Raw genomic sequence first — 15013 nt, 5'->3', positions numbered from 1 at the left:
ACCAGCACATTTAAAGACAATACAGTCTGTCACCATGGCAAAACATTTTCTTTTAATGTAACAGCTGAAACAGCTGGGACGGATGAATTTTAATTTCAAATCTGGGCTTTCTTTCTTCTTCTTTTTTTGAGGAAGCGGCACAGGTGGTCTGGGCCAAATATCATTTATTTAGTGAGTTAAAACATATTTCTGAACATCAAACAGGCTTTAAAAAATAAAAGAGTAAAGACAGTGTTCAACTAAGTGGCTGCAGTGAATCCTTCTAACAGTTACATCTAGCAATAGGTCCCTTATGTTAATTATTCAAGAGGATTTCAATTATTACATCCATGTATCTTTTATATATCTCATCAGTTGATCATTATGTGGTGTATAGTGAGGAATAAGTGAGAACTAAAAGACAAGTGTATGCAGTGATAGAATTTCATGGAAACACAGGATCACAAAGCCTCTTTAACACCGGGATGGGTTCTGCCTTTTCATTTATCACTTCAAGAGGACATCAATGCATGTCACGCCAAAGACAAATGTGAAATCAATCTAAACTATAAATTCAAAACAACAGAGTCAAAATGATCTGGTGCCCAGGTTGAAATGTGTGATGGAGGTGGCACAGGGCGAGTGAAGGGCACCAGCAGTGAAACCACTATGCAAATTCCCCCCACTTTGTTTGACAAGCAACAACACTGCTTTGTATATATGCAAAGCCTGGCAAGACACTGTGCACACAGCCCTGCTGTCAGAGCACAGTCATGCTAGAGTGGTGACACCCAATGGATGACCCCTGTCTGCGAGGAAGCTACTGGGCCAGACTTCACACTTCATTCCGACAGACACACACAAACACTGACAAAAGTTATCACATGTAGCGCACGCCACATCTCAGGGGTCAAACGTGGCAGGACGCTGAGATCGCCGGCTGTTCCTCAGAAAACTCGTCAGAAGTTGATTTATTTAATTTGTGGACCCTTTGTCATCCCTGCTGAGGTGAAAAGTACTTGATTAGCACTTTGAATTTTCTCAGCAGCCGATCTGTTTGGCCAGCACTAAAGAGCTGGAGATAAAACACTGCAAACCTCATTAACTATTACTCAGTTAGGCTTCATGCTGCTTTTTCTCCTAGCTGGTCTGTGGGTGTTTGCACCACATCTGAGGACTGCATCAAAATCTCTTCACGGACAGACAGCGATAAAATATGCCACAGTGACAGGGGCCTATTGGGTACCTTTGATTCAGCACTTTTGAATCTCGAAAAAATCTCAGTTGAGTTCTGACTGTTATATATCATAAAAATCTTACAGTACATTAAAAATAGAATATGTTATATCATGAAAGTCCAGAAAATCAATTAATTCTCAAATGAATATAAAAAAACCAGGGTACCAAATTACTTTGACAGGGAACAATAGGGAGGCATCTGGAAATTAAAGGTCACCAGGTGGACTTGAACCTGGAAATGTCACTATTACATGGACTGCATAATTAACCCTTGTGGGACTATTTTGATGGTGCAACAAAGCAATGAGCACTTATGTTTAAATGTTTTGCAGCAGAGTTATCCACTTTTTTTTAACCAAAGACAGTCCTCCATTAATAATCAGGCAAGATGGCTGCTTTGGTGAGTAGATGTTGTTTTGGATAAACTATGAAATATGAACTATGAAGTCCAGTTTGAGTCAAGTTAGAAGTTTTCTCACACAGAGTTCTTATCAGTCTGAACATTGGCCAAGAGATAAAGTGAAAACATATACCCGTAGGTTGCTTCAAGTCTGTTGCAGGGCCAGTCTATAATTTGTTTTTACAATTTATCCTGTTGCAGGGAACATAATATTTCTCTTTGCAATAATCATTTTAAATTGCATTTATTCTGTTAATTATCTATTTACATGATTAAGAATAAAGAACAAAATGTGTAAATGCTGTGTTACCTGTTACTTTCTCGGAGTGGTTCGCTGCCCTTCCGCCAGAAGACCACACCCCAGGGCGACATCTTAGGCTTGCACTCGACGAGCACGTCTCCTCCCACCTTCACCAGCGTCTGGCTCCTCAGTTGGTTGTGAGAGAAATCTGGGGCAACAGCTGAGACAGGAGCAGAATATTAAAGCCGGTGTTTGTAAAAGCGTCACATCTCTTTCCCTTTAAATGATCCCTGATTATTTTTCAGATATTACATTTACCACTGATGTTTTTTAGTTTTGCAAAAGGAGTTCATAAAGACATGCATTATATCATGTATTACTTGAAGACACTAGATTACTCTCTCAACATTCTGAATAATTAGTAATCAAAATGCTGAATAGTAATGTCAGCAATGCAAAAGTCACTTTATTATTATTCTCAGTAGAAACAGAAATGTCTTGCTCTAGCTTTCACCAAGCGATCATTTCCAAATTACACTCTGCCTCGCTCTGAACCACATAAAAAAATATGCCCTTTTCAAAAGGTGTGAAACTGTCACTGACAGTGCTTTTCTGAGTCTCCACCTTGAGTTTGGCCAGTAAACTTGCCTGTGTTGAGCCTGATTCCTGCAGGAACATGCTAAGGCTGAATTGGAGGATGAATAGTGAATGAGAGCTGCTGCCAGCCACGAGTGGAGAGTGACAGGCCTGACATGGCAGATGGGCGAGGCTGGTGAACAGCTCTGGCATACATCACTGTCAGCCGGACGCATTCATCTTATAATTGATGCTTTTCAATTAGTGGCCAATGAGAGCGAGGCCGGAGGTCATCCGGCGGTATTGAGCAGAGGAAGAAGACGGAGCAAACCTGACAACAAATGCGAACAAATAGCGCACGTCTCCATGCCAACACACATACAGTATGCACGCATGCGTGACTGCGCACATCAACACACACAGACAAACACAGCAAAGCAATACCTTACCTATAACTCGGAGCTCTGCATTGGAGTAGACCTCGGCGTGCTTATTTCCAGCCACACACTGGTACATTCCTGTGTCAGACAGGGTCAGACGACTGATCGACAGCACCCCATTGGCCACCTGTACACGCTCCTATGAACATAGAGACACATGCCTTTAATATGTCTTATTCCCAGGGCTCATCTATATAAAAACAGCCCGCCAGTGGGCCAGTGAATTATGGTCTGGAAGTGACAGACATGGCAATAAATCTAGGTTTTCATCACTAATGGAGGGAAAGGCTTGGGTGGATGGAGGCAGGCTAGCAGAAAATGACCCTAATCAATCTGCATGTTTATGAGAGTGAAATAAAACCATGGCCTATTTATATCTCTGACTGCACTACAGGGCCTGTTTCCCCTTCAGAAGGAGGGAATGAGAGGAAGGAATATCACAACATCTGAGGTATAATGTAGAATGTGAAAATTGCTTTTCTGATAAGTATGTTCTATACATACTAAGTGCTGTGTACCTGGTCAAGCAGTACCTCCTCTTCATCTGTTCAGACTATTGCTTTCACATTCCTGCAGGCGTAATCTTGCTTTTCATTAAGCCATTAAAATTAAGATCCATGTAAGGACAGCTGGGCCTGATGAACTAAAAACTCAGTCGGATCAGTGCATCAGTTGGACATTTACATTTATCACTCTGAACTTGGGTTCTCACTCAACCCCCTCACTACAGCATTAAATCCTTGAGCAGTTTTCATACATCTCTACGCAGCTGTGTCAAGTTCTGCCTTCTCATGCCCTTCATCTCCCATGCTTTTCCTCTGCCTCACCCATAATGTCATTACAGCCCATTTCCGTAGGGGTGTCTGAGCGGCCTGAACCCCAGTCGCGGGGGATTAAGGTACTGTCACATGAAAAGAGAGGCTGTCCTCACTGAAAGATCACAAACTAATCCTGTGTTTGAGCAGGTTGTGTCTGAATTTCCATAACGCTCTGCAGCTTCGGATGTACAGGGGCGAATATCCCTGCTGGCAAGGGAGGGAAATAGTGGCGTATATCAGTCTGTGCATGGAAAGCACTCCCTTTTACGGCTGCTATTAATTAAGCATGACGTTCCTCTCAAATCAGCAGTTTTTCATGCAGGGACCTGGGGGGACCATCTGTACACCTTATGCTCAAAGAATGTGATTGGCAATGTCATTTGCCAACAACACTCGGTTGATTAGTTTGATATAAAGCAGCAAAATCATGAAAAAGAATGAATGGCATGAAGAAATTACTTTTATGGTTTAGATAGTGAGCTTCTTGGATTTAATTGCAGACTGCAGCTATGTTCCTCAGAATTCCTAATTATTGTGGGACTTTGAAAGAAACTTTCAAAGTTTTACAGCTGAAAAATGAATAAATAAATAAACAAGCTCCAATTTACACAATCATAACAATATCAATCCATCCATCTTTTCTTTCTCTTCTTTACATAAAACAATGTGAAAGAAACAAGCTGCGACAAATAAGTAACATGATATTGTTTTTCTAAAATTCTAAGTCTAACAAAAAGAAATTATTTGTGCTCACCAGGGTAGAACTGTGTAAAGATCCTGATAACTCTATCCACAGATATTTGATTATTCTACTTTACATGCCTTAGAAAGAAAGAACTTCAAGTAGACATGAACAAAGCTCAACGGTGGCTTTGCAATAGAAAGAACTAAAGCGCTAACCTAAGCCTGTTTTCTCACTTTGAGCTTCAATGAACAGGATACCGCAAAAAACGTCGTTCCCGTTCCAATCATTATGTAATGGACTGCTTTAGAATTACATCACCCATACTTAATTGATTAATCAAAAGCCTTTGAGGATATTCCAAACAGGAATAACCTCAGTTCAAGTACACTTTTGTACAGTATGGTGGTCCCTCCCTCCTCTAAACGGACTAAGTCCTGTTTTACGGTGGAGTTTCCCTTTAATTGCACAGCCACTTAATCCTGCAGCTATTGTCAATAAAACAGCAGAGAGTGAAGTCCTCAAGCTGAAAACAGCTTTAGGATGGCCTTCCAATAAAACATCGCTGTTTTGAAATAGGGCAGTAATAAAATGCATTACCTGGAATAAAAAAAGAGTCTCATAGTCTGTGAGAGCTGCACGTGAAAGAGTCGTTGTGGAACACAACAGCATGTCCAACAAAGAGCCCGGTACTTGTAGAACCAGTCTGAGAGGTACTATTATTAGAGTGAAACACTGGAAATAGTCAGAGTTCTTAAATATTTTAAATGACTGACATTGAATAATTGAATGCACATATAGTCAGCTCTATACGTCATGACCAGGGGGTTAAATTGGGCCTTGGCTGTCCAGAGCTCAGCCCCAGCACATAGGGGTACGACAGTCTTGGCATGTCAATCATCAACAATCGGAATATGAAACGCAGGGATGGGATTAAGTGCAGCAGACCCTGAGACTAACACTGCCCACTGCATCTTCCAACCATCCGGCAAGAAAGGCTGGACCAAACGCGGCTACAAGCGTTGGGATGGCCCAAGGAAGACAGCTGGGATAAGAGCAAAGCTAACACAGCTTAGATGTAAGAGAGTGAGTGAGACGAGATTTGTGCTCATCTAACTTTGATTATGTCACCTACATCATTATTAAAACAATAATCATAATAAATAAAAATCTGTTAATTTTTGCCAGTAGTATACTGCCCCAAACAATCATGATTTTGTTTTATTTTGAATTTCACATCTTTTCCTTGATAATCTATAAATAGATTATCTTAAATTGAGGCTTTAAGCAGCAATGTCTTCAGAACACATACTACAGGCTTTTAGAAAGTAGCTGGCCTTCCTCTGACCAGCCAGGACTAATAGAGCTATGGATGATAAATGGTGTGAAGGTTGGTCATGTTCTTCACTCAAAGGTCAAATGAAGAGACACTGCACACAGACATACTGTATGTGCACCAATGGCAGCCTTAAAGCCGCAGAGGCCCCCTACACAACAAATCCCAATTTAACCCCGAACCATGACCTCCAAGAAATCACTACACACTCAATCCTCCCAACAGATGTGGTCCATACGTTTTTGTTATTTTTACCTATTGCTGTATTTCTGTGGCTCCAAGTTAGTAAACTGTAAATAAGTCTAAGAAAGGTCTTAATTGATTCACTGTAATGAGTGACAACAAATGGTGCGTCCACTCCCCACTGCTCCTTACATCATTGACCTTTCCCTCTTCCACTCATTAAGCCGCTGTGGTTAATGGTGGCATTTCAAACAATGTAACACCTTTTCTGATTAATCCATTCACCCATGCATTTGGAATAGATCGATTTATTATGTCTATTTATGGGAAATATGCTGCACAAATATCAACACACTCATTGTAACCTTTAATCATCCATTCACTGCTTTGAATACAGATGGCTTTCTGAGGCTGCTTTTTTATCAGTGGTGTTGAATGGATTCAGTTTAGAATGAAAGGAGTAGGAGGAAGGTCATATTAACAATAAAAATAATCTGATGATAAAGTATGCAGTAGATATTGCCCCACAGAAATCCCTCAATATATACTATTTATAAGAAACTACCAAAATAAGTAAATAAATAAATGAATCTGTTTTTCACAAACAGGCTGTCTTGTCCCCCCCCAAAAAAAAACATGAGTGTTGTTACCATAAAAAGGGCTTTGATAAAATGTTAGCCATTGGCTAGACAGATTGTGGATCATTCTTCCCTGATTTCAAGCCAAATTTGTTTTTTATGAGAGAGAGGCTTTGCTCTGCAGAGTGTTGCCTCCAGTAAAATAACAACAGGCTGGGTTCATTCAAATGACATGTATAACATTCAAGTACTGATCGATATCCTCTGGTGTGTTTGTAGCCATTTTTGCATAATGAAGAAAATTAACATAATGCCTGTTTATTTATCAGGAGCAAGCTGTGCTTGAGTATTCAATCAATCTTTTCCAAACAACCTGAGCAAAGGATACAATATAAAAAATCCAATATGATGAAGGAATATTAAATCAAATTTTTGCAAATGCCAACAACAGAGTATGACTTGGTAGATATACAAGTATAGGCAGGTTGGAGCAACAATAGGCTTATCTCTCATCATTGCATTGGGTCAGGGGTGAGAGATTAAAGTATATAGTGTTTATATAGAGATCCTTACTTTTTCGTCTTTGGTGGCTGAGAATTAATAACTGCACTTGGTGAAGAGAGATTTAGCAGAAGATTAGAGTAGCCCTTACATCGCCGTGCTTTCCAAACTAGCATGAAATACTTGGCCTGTTTACAGTTAAGTCTCTTAGCACAGCAAAGCGCAGTGGAAGTCTAAATCCTTTCGAACAAATGCTGCTCTGTGGAAGAGAATAACACTGTTTGGCTGTTGTAATGAAGAAGACAATAATGCATGGTTAAAAGTCAGAAAAGCTTGAACAAACAGCAAAATACAGCTTTAAAAATACATGCAGTAACAAGTACACAAGGAATATCTCTGCCATAGCTCTAGCTGTAAGTCCTTGGAATCCATAAAAGAAGAATGTTATCTTTAATTCTAGAGACATGCTAACACCTGACAGATCTCACCTCTGTAGACTCCAGGTTCTCTCCATTTTTCATCCACCTGTATGAAGGCTTCGGCTTCCCTGTGGCTTTACACTCCCACACCAACGAGTCATCAATGAGCTTCTGGACATCTTGGGGTTTCTCAATGAGATGAGGAGGTGCTGGAAAGATTGAAAAATGTGAGTATGAATTGAAAATGATAACTTACACATAGAGAAAATGAATATAATGGAATGTCCGATTAACAAGGATAAAATCCCTTTTACCATTTTCCAATTTTGCTTTTAAATATTACCATGCGCTCACAGCATTAAGCTTTAGGAAATGTACTTAATGATACATTTTTGTACCCGGGCTTTCAAACAAACACTGTGTGTAAGAAGTGGACATAGACAATATGATGTCACCTTTTGGTGTGTGTACTAATGAAGCTACTACTGTGAAGCTCGAGTTTGGGATAGTGGCATTAATTTTTAGCCTCCAGAAATAGACAGGACCATATTTAGACAAGGGGGTTGGAACCATAGAGGAGCATGGTGTTGGCAAATGTTAAATTACCAACGCTGTGCAGTCTACACCTAGGGCTAATTCATTATCTGCCTTATTAGATAATTTACCAAAGTCTTTCCAAAAGATTGAGATTCTACTTGCCAAGGAAGCAGACTGGAGTGGTTTAACCTGTAAGACCTACGAAAGCTTTTAGGAAGTAGCAAACATGCTGCTCACTTTCACACATCTCCGTTGGAAGTGCAGTCAGCAGAGAAATGGAAAAAACTGCTTAACTTAAAATAACCAGTCTTTTACAAATGGCCATCTTCTCTATGAGGACGAGACCAATCCTGACTCCCAGACAAAGGCCACCACAAATAAATCAATGTATGTGAAACACTCAGGAAGCAACCATTCAGGTATGGTTAGCGCAGCCGGATACCAACTAATTGGTAATTCTAATTCTAACATATAAATAAAATAACAATAGATTTTCTATTAATAATGATTGAATGCACATATATTCAGCTTCAAACGTCATGATTGAGGGGTAAATACGGCTTGGGCTGACCACAGTCCAGCCCCCAGATTATAGGCCTACAACAGGCTGGGCATGCCAATCATCAGCATCGGAATAGCAAGCCCAGGGATTGAATTAAGTGCAGTGGACCTTGAGACTATCACTGCCCACTGCATCTTCCAACCATCCGGCAAGAAACACTGAACCAAACGCAGCCACAAGAACTAAGACGGCCTCAGGAAGAGAGCTGGTAGATGAACGGAAAAAACTGCTTCACTTAAAATAACCTTTTACGGCCGGCCGTCTTCTCTTTTGGGAAAAGCCGAGATCGACACCAGCTATTATGTCCTAACGTATAAATATAATAATAATAACAGAATTTTACTAGCCAGCAACCACGTCCCTTATCACATCAAAACTTTAAGCCCAACAGTCATTTGAAAGTGATAAAAAAAAAAGATTGTACCCTGTACAGTTGTAAATAATTTGGAAACTAGCTGTACAGACCAAAATCTTTTTTTTTTTTTTTTTTACCTGGCTGTTAAGAGCTTTATTTCTGCTGTAAAGTTGGGCATTTTAAGACCTGTGCAAAAGCAGATATCCGACCATATCTAGGTAATGTTGTCAATGTTATCTGTGTTAACAGATCATTTTAACAGGAGGAGAGACAGAAGTCAGTTTGGGGTTGCAGTGTGGGGCCACCGCTAGATCAAACACAGGATTTTCACACAGAGGACCGGAGTCCCATGTGAAACCAAAAGCCAGCATAGACTTCTTTTAAGTTTTGGGTATAATGTTACATGCGATGTTACTTACGTCATGTATGTAGCGCTACCCATACATACAATTTACAGTAATCAACATAGTTATTGAACTCAAGCCATGATCTTTTTCTAAACTCATCCTAGAACATTTTGTGCCGAGCCAAACTGACAGCATAGCTACGTGTTTCATTTGTTTATCCGATATAAATGTAAAGTATGAGGAACTGCTGCGTGCCTGGAGTAGGAGCACTCATTTAGGAAACTGTCCTGTGGTTCATAACAGAGTGTAAGAGAAGACAATCTTTGTAATTGCATGGGTAGTTGGATTTGCTGGTTGTCAAACTAATTATAGGCTGCATCTATTTCTGTCAGCTTTTGGGGCCCTATGCTGAGAGTCTGAGAGAAGGCTCCATGCAATGCTCAGGGCTGAATAAACTTCAGACAGCACGTGGTTTAATTGCAGTATTCTCAAGAAGAACCTTTGACTTTATTGTGTCCCAAATCTAAAATCAGAAATCTACACCCTTGCAAATTACTACAGATAAAAAGAACAATTGGTATGTGTTTGTTTTGATTTGATGCTCATGTAATTCTGTGTGTTTATAGAACAATCTATCAGCTGTGATAGTCGCTCCGAGTCTGTGTTGAATTTTAGTGAAAGCACCTTGAATCCAACATTGCCTTTGGTTGAGTTATCACTGAAGTTCTCTTATTAATTTTTTTCCCCCAGTTTCCAAGAGTGCTTCTAGTCACACAAAATGGATGGAGACCAGATCCATATACATTAGGTTAGCTACTGGTGCCATAAGAACTCTCCATTCAATAAGATCTGGGTAAATTATAGTATAATTATACAGGAGGAGAATTGATTCTTGCTGTGTCATGAAAGTAACTCAAGGCTAGTTAATGATTCGGCCTAAAAAAGTGGTGCATAAAATAAGATCAGTAAAGCTCTCATTGGGTAATGCTCTACATTCAGGATGATGTGCAGGTCACGCTGCTATCATCCTATATCACACAAGGCCAGTGGCAGGACAAGAGTAATGGCTGACTGCACTTTTCCATTTCACAGAACTCACCTACTGACACTCTCAAGGACTGACCTTTGTAGAGGCTTTTCAGTGACAGTACAAATCCTGCTCTAATTGGCCTCTGCTATACCGTATTTTTCCTTTGAGTAAAGCAAAATAACACGGCAAGAAATTCAATAGATGTTACCCAAAACCATCTCAGAGCATTACATCTTCAGCATGTGGTCAATGTGTGAGCTAGGCTGTGCCTATGTGGGTGTTCAGAAACACTGCACGGAGACTGATAAAAAGAGGATGATTTAGAGACCAGAGGGGGGATTTTTGTGGTGTTGTGAATTTATGTTGGAGTCCTGCTCAGACACAACATCAAAATCCATCCAGTATCAAAGCAGTGTTTGTATTTGTGGACCATGTGTCGTACTATGGGCCTCTAAGATCTCTTTGTTTAGCCGAGGCTGCGGCACAAGGTTGGCTGAGGTCATTAACATTTAACTCATGTGGAGACTGTGCTGTTGCCTTCTGTAGAAAGGGTTACGATTTCCTTTGACTGCAAGCAGCTGTGTCTGTTATTTATCCTACTGAAAAGAGACATGTATTCTCAAACTATGTGAATGTCTGTGCTAACCTTCTCATAATAGTCAACGTTTTAGCTTAGAAAAATCTTACAAAAAAATGTATCAGTTTACTCACACTGATATGTTTTCTTACTTTATCCCCATACCTAAAGATCACAATGTGGCATGTGCATTCATGTTTGTTTGGAAGACAGTAGGAGGTTAATCTATAAGAATTCACCATTTAGCATCCTATCCATTGATGCTACCACAATCTTCCATCAGAGCCCGACTGAGCTGCCCCAACCACTGCACCTTTCAGAGCTGCATTGTTGTTTTTCTCTTTTTTTTCTCTCCCCGCTGTCAGGGTCCCTCAGTCAATCCCTCACCAGCCACTAACGTATCGACTCTCAGTCAACGCTTACCAAATGAAAACAGTCAGCCAATCTTTGCCTACACGGGGGCCAAAACGTGCACACAATCAGACCAAACGTCAAGTGGCTAAAGCAGAGGAAAGATGGGGATTTACCTTATCAGCTAAATCACTGTGAGATAATGCAGCAGTATGTCTGCAGAAACAAAAACGTGAATACGACAGGGAAACTAGCCTGTCACAGCTTTGCATTTACTTTCACTCTGAGTAATATCAACATCAACAAGGGAGCAAAATGCCCATGAAGTGTTTCTTTTAAAGATGGGCATTAAACAAAATCCCTTGTCCTTGGCTTGAATAGTTAAATACAAAGCTGGCTTAATGCACGTGAGTAATTCTTGCGTCTAGATACAGTAAAAAACAAAAATCTTAATTCGAAGGCATCAATGCAGTTAATGAATTCCTGTTTCTATTAGTGCATCAAGACAAAAAGGAGAGATGCAAAAAATAAAACTCCATTAAATAAATTTACCATTGCCAAAAATGAAATGTATCTTCTAGCCTTTTTTGCAACTTGGCACACTAACACTGACATTAAAAGTGTGAGAATGTTAATGATGGCTATAGTGCCACCTTTAAGTAACACCTCCATTTCTCCCTGTCCAACACAAAACCTGGCACTCTTTCCACTGTAGCTTGCTTGGATGCACAAGAGAAACCCTTATCGATTCCCCCATTGGCTTACACTGCTGACGAATGTCTCAAAGGCTTAATTCAAAGAGAGTTCAAAACAAGATTACTGATTTTTATCACCTGCCAGCAGACAGCAGGAGAGAGAGACAGGAAAAGGGGGAGATGGAGAAAGAGACAGAGAGAGCAAGGCGAGAGAGAGAGGGAGTGACAAAACACATCAAAAATGAGAGAGCAGCCACAGCTCAAAAGGACAAATCAAGCCTGGTGGTCACAGCGTGCTCCTGGGCTGTTAAAGTGACTGAGGATAGGGGCTTCCAGGGATGTTGTAAATAATGGCAAATTGTTTAATGTCCCAAATGAGTTACGTTTGACATCTGACCGTCATGACTTGAAGGCAAGAAAATCAGAGGGAAGAAAACAGAGAGCGGTTGAGGTGGGAAGAAAATTCAGAGATTGTTCAAAGAGCCAGTTAACTGCCAGCGAACCTGCACAGAAAAGTGCTAATCACAATACTATGAAAATATACATGTGATGGCATTAGTCAACCATTTATTCATGATCATGTCATTAAAGATGATGAGAAATGTGTAGTCTTAGTAGACTGCTATACAGTGTGTACTAACCCTTATGATACAGTGTTTAAAGAAAGTATAAAATGACCGTCCACAACCCACTGAAAAGATATAATATCCATAACATAACTTTAATTATTATGTCATATGGAACTATACACCCAAAATGTTTCCAGAGCTACTTACATTTTAATGTTTAATCTTTTTTTTTGATGGTGTACATGTCATTTTTAGATGGAATAGAAATGAACCAGCAATTTTTCACAACTATCTTTTGATTCTAAATTTCTATAGTGGCTCTAAAGAGAAACAATGCTTGCTTTCAGATCTTAACACTTCATCACTTCGTGTGATTGATAAATGAATGAGTAAAAAAATAAATAATTAAATAAACAGAAACGAAGAAGTAAAAACAGTATGTTTGTACTTGGTGTCAACCATGAGGAAGAGAAAATAAAAAAAATACAAAGACAAACTTAAACTTTAACTTGGTCATAACATATTTCGGGACACATACTGTGTTGAATTGCAGGAACATGAAACTACAGTAAAGTGCTGTTGATTAAAATTCTCATCAACTGATATATTTAACAATATAACTGTCATGCTAAGTATGAATGTCAACATGTTTACTACCTTTGGTTTAAATCAAAGTGCTATGGAGACCATATTTGTCTCTGGATTAGATTGTAAGCTGCAGTAATGAGTAAATTTCCCCTTTGGGGGATCATAAAGCTTATCTTATCTTATCTTATCTTAAATTTAGACCTTTTATTACACAATATGGCTGCATGTAATAGGTCGTTTTAGTTTAGAAAACCAGTTTGGAAAGGAAATCATGACTGTTTAATGAAAAATTAGTTTAGGTTTGGTTGTATCTGATGTTTTCTTAGAGCAGAGTATTTCTGATAATGTGTTTTTTTACAATAACATGAAATTTTAGTATCTAACCTCAAAAGGTGTTAGTCTGTGACAATGACTGAATTTACAAAACCCCCTTTCCATTGATCCAGATGATGCAGTGCAGATTATGTCCCTGACATATGTGCCACTACTCTATGTATAGTACATTTAACAGCTTTGATCTCCAGTCAAGTTGGATGTCAATCATGATGCCATCTGGTGAAACCAATACAAGGCTCTCCAACAAGGTCGTATCCAAGGGCTCAGCCTCATCCGCATCACTCCTTTAATCTGGATCAAAATATTAGAGGCATCATGGCTGACAGCCTTTAATCATTTTGATGTGCTGTTAAAACGAGCCTCTCCTTGTGTGCGCCACATGAGCCCCTGCTGCTCGCCGCTGACTGCTTTATAAGACCGGTCGCGTCTGCTGCTGCTGCCTCTCACTCTGAGCGGGTCTGACAGTTGTGGTGCACTCTGGTCAAATATGCATGCATGTCAGGATCACCTACCATAGAAATAGAGCTTTCCCTTCACTGTGTTCATCCCCCTGGAGTTTTCGGCCACACACTCGTACATGCCGGCGTCCTCCTGCTGGAAATATGGGATTTCCAAGACGCCGCTGGCTTTCCTCATGTCCACTTTCCTAGGGAAGGGTACGCCATCCACTCTTCTCCAGTTTATAGATGGTACCGGGCTGTGAGAGGATACGTGGAGAAGTAGCAAATGATCTCATCGCTTGTATGTGAAAAACCTCATTATACGTAAGAAAGGATATTTCAAATTTCAGACCAATAAGAAAATAAAACTCATCTTTTTATTTTTTGTAAAGTGAAAATCTGGGCCCGTATTCACAAACATTCTGAGAATACTCTCAGAGAGATCCTAACATTCTTTGAGAAGCTGTGATTGGTTGAAAAATAAGCTCTCCTGGTGATGATGGGCATAGAAGGACAGTAAAATCGGCCTAATCATAGAATTTACTCAGACATTGTGTGATTATGAACACTGCTTTATGCGCTAAACATCTCTGTTGAATAAAATGTAAGCCACACTTTAAAGTATACAGCCTACAGGATGTTTGAAACACATGCTCATCTTCACATGGTGATAGTTATATTTATTTGATCACTTTTATTTACCTTGCTGCTAATTTTAGTACTTGATCTAATTGAGATTAACGGAGGAAAATTGACAGTTGCGACAGACCTAAGTCATCACTGCTGCATTTTTCCAGTTGCCAAATATCTTCATGTTGTGATCACTTTAATTTCTGACGATATCGCATTGTTGCGTTGGGTGGGAGATCGCATATCTAATGAGATCCACCACAAACATGATCCCTGCACGATCCAATCTGTAGGCTATTGTTTAATTAGCTCACTGTTATTCAGTGTTTGGAGAATATTTCTCCTATCGCTCCGTCTGTCCGCCATTTTGTCCTCTGCTTAAGAAACTCTTAAACCTCTTAAAAGTCCTCCTGACTACTCGACTACTAGTTTCTCACCTTAGGAGCTCTCTTAAGGGCTGAGATGCTTGGTGAATAACTTTTATCTTTACCAGGATCTAATCTTTACTTTAAGGGGAAAAAGAATTCTATTTTAATTTCTTCACTAGGAGCAACTCTTTGTACTAGGAAGCTTTATGAATACGTGCCCAGAAAATCTTTTTCTG

General features: G+C 39.7%; 1 protein-coding gene across 1 annotated transcript in view; it reads right to left on the bottom strand.

Moving 5' to 3' along the window:
* The window catches only part of cntn4 (contactin 4), a 142375-nt gene that overhangs the window by 38351 nt on the left and 89011 nt on the right, over positions 1–15013 (bottom strand). Inside the window, exons 7-10 of the mRNA XM_069677545.1 lie at positions 13852–14036; positions 7462–7601; positions 2885–3014; positions 1929–2079 (exon numbers count right to left, since the gene is read on the bottom strand). Coding sequence (XP_069533646.1) covers positions 1929–2079; positions 2885–3014; positions 7462–7601; positions 13852–14036 — 606 coding nt within the window. The remainder of the gene's footprint in view (positions 1–1928; positions 2080–2884; positions 3015–7461; positions 7602–13851; positions 14037–15013) is intronic.

This window comes from Semicossyphus pulcher, unplaced genomic scaffold, assembly GCF_022749685.1.
Source record: "Semicossyphus pulcher isolate SPU_LCO1_2020_fin unplaced genomic scaffold, fSemPul1.0.p SCAF_3, whole genome shotgun sequence".
NCBI lineage: Eukaryota > Metazoa > Chordata > Actinopteri > Labriformes > Labridae > Semicossyphus > Semicossyphus pulcher.
Note: the sequence above shows the minus strand (reverse complement) of the source record. Positions and strands in the feature narration are given on the sequence as shown.